The sequence below is a fragment of the Danio rerio genome, chromosome 1 (genome assembly GCF_052040795.2).
Source record: "Danio rerio strain M-AB ecotype USA chromosome 1, GRCz13ab, whole genome shotgun sequence".
NCBI classification, from domain to species: Eukaryota; Metazoa; Chordata; class Actinopteri; order Cypriniformes; family Danionidae; genus Danio; species Danio rerio.
This window is the reverse complement of record NC_141021.1, coordinates 20,494,478-20,505,000: the sequence shown is the minus strand read 5'-3', so window position 1 is coordinate 20,505,000 and position 10,523 is coordinate 20,494,478. Positions and strand designations below refer to the sequence as shown.

At 35.7% G+C, this 10,523-nt stretch overlaps 1 protein-coding gene across 2 annotated transcripts in view; it reads right to left on the bottom strand.

Moving 5' to 3' along the window:
* The window catches only part of limch1a (LIM and calponin homology domains 1a), a 120,688-nt gene that overhangs the window by 36,313 nt on the left and 73,852 nt on the right, over window positions 1–10,523 (bottom strand). The window contains 5 exon segments of one of the 2 annotated variants that reach the window (NM_001430852.2): window positions 1–46; window positions 2,420–2,452; window positions 5,102–5,311; window positions 7,923–8,270; window positions 9,387–9,794. The exon segment at window positions 1–46 is cut by the window's left edge and continues 87 nt beyond it. In NM_001430852.2, coding sequence (NP_001417781.2) covers window positions 1–46; window positions 2,420–2,452; window positions 5,102–5,311; window positions 7,923–8,270; window positions 9,387–9,794 — 1,045 coding nt within the window. 2 annotated transcript variants of the gene reach the window in all.

Below are 10,523 nucleotides of genomic sequence, written 5' to 3'. Positions count from 1 at the left end.
TGCAAGCTCATCCTCTTCATCACGCATGTCAATCAAACTCACGCTCCTTAAAATAACAGACAAAAGCAAAGTCACGTTTACAAGTGCTGTAATGCTTTTAGGTGAAGACGGAAAGGTATGATCAAAGCCAGATCTCTTCTTCTGAGACCTGAAGAGATGAAGAAAGAAAAGTCTTGATTAAAAAAAGAGGTGTCAGTATGATGTTAAAAAGGAATGGTTTAGTTAAGTGAAAGAAATATTAGCTGAAGAAAAACACATGATTATAAGGAACATGTTCAACACAAACAGATAGGGAGACCATATACGTAAAATGTCCTGGCCAGGATTTCTATATTGATTAAATATCCAGCTTTTGGCTGTTTGCAGTGTGCAGACCGGTCTGTTAGAGGTCATCCAACAGTCAATCTGCACAGTGCCACTTGAATGAACAAACATCTAATATGTACTCACATTAGCATCACTTGACTGATTGATCAGCAGCTATGAAAATCAGACAACAAAGCGGAATATAGAAATCCTGGCCAGGACATGTCCCTTAAAGGAACACTCCACTTATTTTGAAAATAGGCTCATTTTATAACTCCCCTAGATTTCAGCATTATCATTTCTGAATTCATTCAACCAATTTCCAGAACTGGTGGGAGCAAATTTATCTTAGCTTAGAATAGATCATTGAATCAGATTAGACCGTTAGCATCTCATTCAAATAAGTTTTTATAATTCTTTTATTGAAGCTTGACTCTTTTGTAGTTACATAAGGAACATGAAATGTCAATATTTTCTAGTCATATTAATCAAGGAACTTTGCTGCCGTACCATGCCTGCAGCAGGCACAATGATATTACACACTTTTGCAACACCAGTTAGAATCTGCGTAATAATTGTGCCTGCCGCAGGCATGGTAAAACATTAAAGTTCCTTGATTATTATGCTGATCATTTCCAAGCAAGATGCTAATGGTCTAATGACATTCAATGATCTATGCTAAGCTAAGCTAAAAGTGCTCCTGCCAGACCTGGAGATCGGCTAAATAAATTTAAAAAAATGTAAAACTCAACTGTTTAAGTTTAGGGGAGTTGTAAAATGAGTTGTTTTTTTAATGTGCAGTGTTCCTTTAAAAAATGGCACATATGGTCACCCTACAAAAAGACCAACTACAGGAAAGCAAAAATGAACCAATTTGATAATATCTTTTCTTTATTACTCAAGAAACCCTCATGTTGTTCGAAACCTATATTACATTTTTTTAAAGCACCAGAAAAAGTAACTCAGAATGTGTTTAGCGGAAGAAACTATCACAAAATAAACCACATCCATTTAAATTATATGTGAGGCTGAACTTATATGCTGATCATTTATTATTGGGATTTCATTCATTCATTAATTTTCCTTCTGCTTAGTTTCCACGTGATTTTCTAATAACCATTCATTTAATTATGCTCGTTTTTCATAAAAGATTTTATAATCATGTCATTGTTTACTTATCCTTCACATGTTTTTTAGTTTCTTTCTTTTGTTGAACACAAAGAAGACCAGCAACCATTGACACCCTTGTATTTTCTTTTGTTTCTGTTACGTCAATGATTGCTGGTTTCAAAAGTTCTTAATACCATCTTATTTTGTGTTTAACAACAATGGTGAGGATATTTTCATTTTTGGGTAAACTATCCCTTCAACAGCATGTCAACAACAGCTTCTGTTACACTAGCTGTGTCTCATTTCAGAGGCTGCATCCTCCGAAGGCTTTGTCCCAGTGCAAGAATGAGTGTTGTTCAATAGTTTTAGGACAACTTTGATGAAAGTTGATGATCCACTTTAAACGTTGACTATTGTAGTATGAATCATTTCATCTGATATAATCCTTTTTAATTAATTAGTTCATCCCACTCACAAATGATCTGAATACTCTCAATGAATTACATAAATCCAATTTTTGCAATCTGATTATGTCCAGTTTAATGTAAATCATTTTTTTTCGTCACCAAAGCCATAAAGATTTCGAACATCATGAGTAACTAATAATTTAATAACTTTTTTTTGGATGAACTGTCTTTTTAAATGCAAGAGGGTATGCTGTAGTGGACTGCTATTGTAAAAGTGTGTACAGTACAGTATGTGTGTGTATAACCACTTTCCTCAGGGAGCAAAAGAATCCACCACAGCAAACCATGAAAAAGGCTCAAACATTTGTTATTACATGCATGTATAGAGGCAGACTTGAGTGCTTAGCTTTTGTACACACATGCATAAAGAGCCAGAAAGAGTAGATCAGTTGAGAAAATGATTGTATCTGCGTGTATAGAGACACTACTGAATGCATGTGTTTAGAGTACATGCAACTGCTCAGCTCTGCAGCAACAGCAAGAAGGAGAAATCTAATTTAGATGCAAACTAGACAGAAAAGGGAAAAGAAACTTACTCCGCTTCATCAGAAACACTAGTAGCTCTGAATCTAGAACATTAAAAAAAACAATAAAAATAAAAGTTGAGGACAAAATGTTTGAGCTAAACATAGGACTAAGAACAGAACTATCTTTTTAAACAAGATTTCCCTCACTATGCTATATGCTAAAAGTTGGGTACTAAGAAAATGTTTAAATAACATTGGCATACCTAAAAATATCTGCCCTATAGTTGTCAAGCATTTGTACTAGGGCTGCACAATATACCGATACAATTTAGTCACATCACAAGTTATGTAATATTAAGTTGGTATTATAGATGACCAAGAACCACAGGTCAGAACACATGCGATTTGTAAATTGACTCTGCAGAATTTAAGCACAACAGAGTGAAAGTTTATTATCTGCATGTTTTTTTTAAGGCCTGTGATTATGTAACTATTGTAAGAGAGTTTAAAGCTTTTTAATAGAGCATAAAGAAGTTTAATAAAGATTCATTTTATTGATCAATTTATGATGAAGACTATGCATTGTTAATTTACATTTGATTATTTAATTTTTTATTTCCGAATACTGTTTGACTCTGCCCAGAAAACCATAAATCACTGTTTATTTCACTTTAATGCTCCATTGTGTTTATTTATGATAGTATTTTTGTTTATTATATGTATATAATAAATTACATAAAAAAATATTTTTATTTGACTCCCCAGTAGAATCATCCCAATCAATCGAAATTCATTGCTAAAAGAGTCTGGTGAAATTAAATCCTAATACATTACATTATATACATCTGAATTTATATAACAGTTCTGTCTGGTTCTTGAATCTGATTGGTCGATAGCCATGCAACATTCTGCAATATCAGAACTCTTACAGCCTCCTCCCCCTTATGTATGACTCCGCCCACACAGAGTGACAGCAGATCAATAAACTTATTACAGTTTGACAAATATTGCAGCTGTTGGACAACATAATGTACTTTTGAGGAATTTTTAGGCGAGAATGTAGTTGATTAGATTGCAACTATAAAGTTTATTTAGAAAGATAGTGCTTATTTTAAATAGTTATAATTTCTGAGATTTAGTGCATCGGCATCCATCAGCCTGTCATACTGAGGAGAACGAAGACGGTTGACGTTCCGCCACAAGATGGTGACAGAGAGAGCATAATAAGCCCTTAAAGGAGAAAATATCAGAGTATTTTTTACTTCTTATCAAATTATTATGAAACAGGTAAATGAGATTCTAAGTTGATCTCTGTTTTGTATGTTGTAGCGCTGTATTTATATCATAGTATTTGTAGTGTATTGTCATCACTTAGACATCATGCTAAAGAATCATTCAAATACTAGCTCTAAAGTGACATTGGTGAATTAGTAATGGTTTTTACTGTTTTGACATCAGCAGCAGATTTGAATGAATGGCGGAAGTAAGTAGTTCTTCATACAAAAGGACTTTTGACACTCTCCTGGTTTGATTAGCTTTTTTATATACACAATTATTCCGTCAAACTGTTGTATAAACACATTATCGCACTCGTAGTAGTGCGATATGGCTGTATATCATCACTGGTGGGACACTAAGGCAAGAGGTCGCCTCCTACCAGTGCTGATATGCAGCCATATTGCACTGCTATGAGTGCGATATTGCTCATACATATATATATATATATATATATATATATATATATATATATATATATATATATATATATATATATATATATATATATATATATAGCAGAGAAAAAAATATTGCAATGTCAAATTTTTTCAATATTGTGCAGCCCTAATTTGTACATGCCTTTATAAAGAATATGTATTATACAAGGGAATGATATTACAGTTTTTGTTTAGTCTTTTTACAGTAAATTATAATGGTATTGTTTTTAAAACTTCCTATTTGAAACATTATTTCAAAGGTTTGGACGTTCAGGCAGCCAAAAATGTTTCGAGTTAAAAACATCATGTATAAGCGGGGGGAAATTACCACATTGATCATCAAAATCAACTTTCTGAAAGGGAAAGTTAATCCAAAAATGAAGATTTACTCTCCCCCAAGTGATTCCAAACATTTATGAGTTTCTTTATTTCCAGTTGACCCCAAGAAAAGACATTTTAAAGAATTTTAGTAACTAGTATCCATTGACTTTCATAGTAGAAAAATATGCTATGGAAGCTAATGTTGGCAGCATTGTTCAGAATATCGTCTTTAAGAATTAACGGAGGAAAGAAAGTGTGGGGTGAGTAAGTGACATTAAAACTAATTTTGGATTAACTATGCCTTTAATTTACTTTCCTGACCATGTACGGCAAACTGTGGTCCAAAACACACAAGCTAATTATTACGGTTCACAAAACATGTCACAAAAATTGTTTAAAATCAGAATTAATGTTGATTTTAAGGTGCTGTAAGTGATGCTAGCCATATTGTTTTACATTTCCACCAGCTTGGTAGTGCATTAAATCCATAAATTTTATCTAAAATCCCACCTTAAAATGATACATACATCAAAAGTGCCTGATTTCATCAATAAAATCCCTTACAACACCTTTATGGACACCACTGCCCCAGTGAAAACAGAGAAAGAGTGAGAAAATGCATTCATTCTCTTTCCATGCAGAAACATGAAAACACATGATCTCAGTCAGAGCTCTTTTCAAAAGTGGTAAATTGGTCCTGAAAGTGCTTTCTCACATTGGGTGTAGATCATCATCATCTTCCTGCCAAAGGGGCCGACGGGACGGTTGCTCAGGCATAGGGGACAGGCTTTTGGTAATAGTCTCATGTTTAATAAGACTTTCCTGTCCCCCAGAGCCCGCCTCCTGCCTGTCCATCATCTGAGGCCACTTCCTGGGCATGTCCTCAGCATCTCTTGGGGGCGGGGCCACAGAGCTAAGGGTGAAGCTGAGAGAGTGGCCATGGTTACTAAAGCAAAGCAGGGCTATAAAAGGGAGGCTGAGGCTCTGTTCTCTGACTATAAAAGACAAATCAAAAGCCAGACCAGCCGCAAAGAACAGAGAATACAAACGCATTAAACAGTCAAGAGAAAATCAAAAATGGACAAATAGCACACAAAATATAGCTTTTGATAATTGTAAAAATATGTATAAAAGACATTTGAGAAATCTACAGTATATTTGGTGGGACAAGAAATTCTATATTTGTTAATATGACAATTGTGTTTTTTTTCTTTATACAAATGCTGTAAATGACAATGTTTTTGGTTACACTTGATCTTAAGGTACAATTCTATTAACAAATCACTAACTATGACTTATAGCATGATAAACCCCTAATTTGCGGCTTAGTAATACACTGCAAAACAAATTCTTACTGCTTTAAGTTTTTAGTCAAATAATCTTCTCAATATACAGTACATCGTTCAACTGACTAAAAAAATTAATTAAAACCTAATTAACTTATTAAAATAAGTTAAAGTAACAAAAGCTTTTAATGCAATAGATTTTTGTCACATTATTTTAATCATGTAGTTATTAAGATATAGTTGTTGATTTATTGGTAAGGATTAGGAATGTACAGTATAATAATATCATGCAGATTATGTACTTATTAACTAATAATAAACAGCCAATATCTTAATAATATTCACTACCTGACAAAAGTCTTGTCGCTTATTTGCTTATGAGCAAAAAATAATAACTTGACTTCTAGTTGATAATTTGGTATTAAACATGGCTTATATGAAAGGCAAAGGCCACTAGAATATACGCTTATTTTGCCAAAATAAAATATGATCATGCCTTGATTTTTAATTATTTCTTAGGACAGTAAGGTCTGACTTTGCTCAGACAAAGGTTTTGTCACTTAACAGAAATAAGGGGGGGGGGGGGGTTGCGTAATATTTTTAAAACATTTTAGCAATGGACAATTGGGAGAACGATCGTCTTGCCTTTAGTTCATTTTATCCCCTGGCTGACCAAAAATATGGACAAATTTGTAATTCATCCTCCACAAGAAAGTCTAATGACCCAAGCATACTGGACTCGGGTTAGGAAAGCTCCTAACATCTCACGTCGCAGTGCTAGCAATACTGGAAACACGAAATGCAGGAAATACCAAGATAGTTACCTAAACTACGGTTTTATTCCATTTTCTCGAAGCAAAGAGTCCCTGACCCAGCCACAGTATATTATTTGCACCAAAGTTCTTTCTAATGAATGCATGAGGCCATACAATTTAAAAGGCATTTGCAGACGATTCATCCCCAATACCTTGACAAGCCCAGAGCATTTTTTGAGAACAAGGCAAAAGAATTGACACACCCAAAATGAGATGAGGGACGTCACAGCTACTGACAAGAAGCTTACATTGGGCCAATTTAAAGGCCAAAGCCTTACGTTTTTCAGTTTTGCTTTTATATTTTACATTAGGCAATTATTTGTGCATAAACATGTCTAGATATAGTAATAAACATACCGTTTTCATATATCATTTTTTATCATCCTTACTGCAAACTTATATAAGCGAAAATATTAAATTTTGAGGGTGGTCTTACAATATTTACAATATACAATACTTTCTGAGGGAAAAGGGGGTCTCAGGGAAAAAAAAAAGGTTGCAAACCACTGCAGTATAGAATAAAAAGTCATGGTGCAGTGGTAAAAGAATTAATATTGTGTGTGACTCCTATGAGCTTGGACAACTGCATCCATACATCTCTGCAATGATTCAAATAACTTATTAATAAAGTCATCTGAAATGGCAAAGACGCCATTAATATTTGTTGCCCTTACAACTGAGATCAACAACAAGACTTTAGTCAGGTAGTGTACCGAGTATAAACCACTAGTTGATAGTAAGAATTGTTCCACATGCTAAAGCTTTTACCATGTGTTTTTATATTTGAAATTTAATTTTTGAGTCAAGTGGGACACATTCTTACTTTCCATCAGTTGTACTGATGGAAAGATGTTTAGCATTTTTACATGCTTCAATTTTTACCACTTTCATTTTATTAACTGCTATAAAATGACATGATAGAACAGATCACTTCAATATGGCAATGTCATTGGCCCTTTATAGTTTCCTGCTTGTTGTCAAACTATTTCACAACTATAACAAGAGACAATTCAATCATGACTTAACATTAAAACAGCTATCATAACATTATGTATCAATATGTTGACCTTCTTGCATTCTCGAAAGCTATGGAAATTAAAACTGTAAAACAGGAAATACATTAGGACCATTGTTATTGTTTACATTCCTCAAAATAGCTGATAGTCTCAGACAGGAAAATAACTTAAAGCTACAAACAAGTCACATATATTAGTAAGCACACAACTACCACCGCAAACAAGTAATGCACATGCCATTCATCTCTTCTCTGTGCTTTGAAAATCAATTACACACAGCAAGCCCAAGTCAAAACCACATCTTAAAAGCATCCATGTTAATAATCCACACAGATTTAACCAATATCCCTTGCACAAACACCCCAAAACTGACATTCCTTGCAGTTATAGACATCTGCTTCAATTCCAAAAGTTCTAACCTGTCCTGTGATGGGGCTGTCTCATGCTCTCTTGGCTTAACGCAAGACTGTGATCCGCTGACAGGGGTGATTTTATGTTTGACAGCACCAGGTTTGGGCAGAAATGCATTAAAAGACTGTCCTGCCCCTGCGTTTGGCTTTTGATAGGATCCAGTTCTTCGCGCAAGCATATCATCCTTCTCAACATCCGGAGATTGACCGTCATCCACATATTCATCATCATCATCATCATCATAATCGCAACTTGCAGAGCGATCAGTGTTAGATGCAGTAGAGCGCACAATATCAGGGCTCTGCTGGGTGACTACAGCAACCGGTGTCTTTGCTACTTGATCGACTGGTTCAAATCTGTCAAAAATATCATATATAGTGATGACAAAATTGCATTCATTTTTCTTTTGTGAAGGTGCAATACTGTACCAAGCACAATTTAATGCAATCAAGTTTTAAACAAATGCAAACTTAATAAAAAACTTTAAAAAAGTAATTCAGAAAATTTAAGGTTAGTTACTTTTTATGGAATGGATGTTTGTTAATAATGTAAACACAAAGTTGTTCATTTCAGGTGAACTGTAAAAAGTGATTAGTTAATCCACTTAAAAAATGTGTAAACCCCTTGTAACTTGGTACATTTTCCTTTGGTTTCGTCCCTTATTTATCAGGGGTCACCACAGTGGAATGAACCACCAACTTTTCCAGCATATCACCACCTTAGAATTATAGAATCATTTAGACTTATAATTCCAAGGTGACGATATGTTTTACACAGCGGATGCCCTTTCAGTTGCAACCCAGCACTGGGAAACACCCATACACTCTCGCATTCATACATTAAGGTCAATTTTGTTTACTCAATTCACCTCTAGATGTGTTTGGGCTGTGGGAGAAACTGGAGCACCCCAAGGAAACCCACGCCAACACAAGGAGAACATGCAAACTCCACACTGAAATGCTAACTGGCCCACCCGGTACTCCAACCAGCGACCCTGTTGCTGTGAGGCGACAATGCTAGCCACTGAGCCACTGTGTTGCCACTATTTAGTTCAATCATTCATGCATTCATTTTTCTTCGGCTTAGTCCCTTTATTCATTATAGGCATTGCCACAGCGGAATGACCTGCAATTTACCCAGCACATGTTTTACACAGCGTATGCCCTTCCAGCTGCAACCCAGTACGGGGAAACACTATTAAGTTGACTTAGGTTATTTTTTACAATTTTGCACACAAGTCATTTACTGAGACAGTGTTTACTAAGTCAACTAATGTCATTTTACAGTATATCATTATGCATTTTACACAAATGGTGCATTAAAAAGACATGCTTGCGTAGAAAACACTAATAAAATATAAGTAATAACCTTAAAAGGGTTAAAAAAAAATCTTTTCCACTATTAGCGTGTTAGATTCATGCACAATCACCAAAAAAAGGTTTGAGATTTCCAGTTAGTCTTGCTTGTCCCACCTCTGTCCAATCTTGGTTCTCTTAGTCCTTATATTTCTCTCCAGGTAGTGCAGGTCTCTGTCTCCACTCGAGCCTATCAGTACACTTCCTTTCTGGGCTAAAGAACCACCTACAGTTCCCTCTCTCTTGGACCCCGGCAGCGGGAGGAACTGGTTAAACGAAGTCCCACCCGCTGTCTTCTTAAATGCTCTTGTTCTGCGAGCTAGCATATCATCCTTTTCAATATCCGGCTGCCTTTCTTCGGCTTCGTCTTCTTCATCATCATCCTTCTCATCCTTTGCTTTCTCAACCAGTTCATCCTCCAGCACCCTGCGCTCGGTGGAGGTCAAAGGCCGTTTAAGGTCAAACATGAACGGGTTTGGAGGTTCAGGAGGCATGATAGGAGCAGGCTCAGGGTTTACGTCTCCACTGATTAAGTTAGTTTGAGATGTACAAGAAGGAAAAAGAAAAGGAGAAACAATGAGTCAGAGACAGAAAAGAAAACATCAGGAGGAAGGACGGATAATGCTGATACAGGCAAGGAAAGATGCAGTCCAGTGGGATCCAAAGCAACTGCACTGCAGTTAAAAACTTCACTTTATAGTACTTCCAGACACAAGCACAAATGCGTTTCATTTTTCCATTTTCCTTCACAGCCAATGTCAGATATTGAAGTCTACAATTCCACTGTGAGCCGTTCAAAGCTGATTTCTATCCTAATCAGGCCAAAGGTGCACTAACAGCAAAATTCATGACCGCTACATTTGTTAGCATCATGCTAACAGCCTCACTCAAAGCCATTCACAGATAATTTATCTCCTGAACACCCCAAACAGTTATAGGTATCACTCATTCCTTAGACTTGTTAGCATCGTGCTAACTGCCATATAATAAGCAATTCACCGCTAATTTCTCTCAAAAACAGGCCAAAATAAGCAAGTATCATGCTTGCTAACAGCCTCAACTATGACCTCTTTAATAATAAGAGTAGTTTTAAGCATCATTCAGAGGTACTACAGTTGTTAGCATCATGCTAACAGTCTCTCAAGCCACAAATCCTGTTTCATAAAGCCCAGTGTAATAAAAACAGCATGCCCTTTAAAAGCAGCATCACTGCTAATGTCACTACACACATTCCAAACTCCAACGCACTGTGAG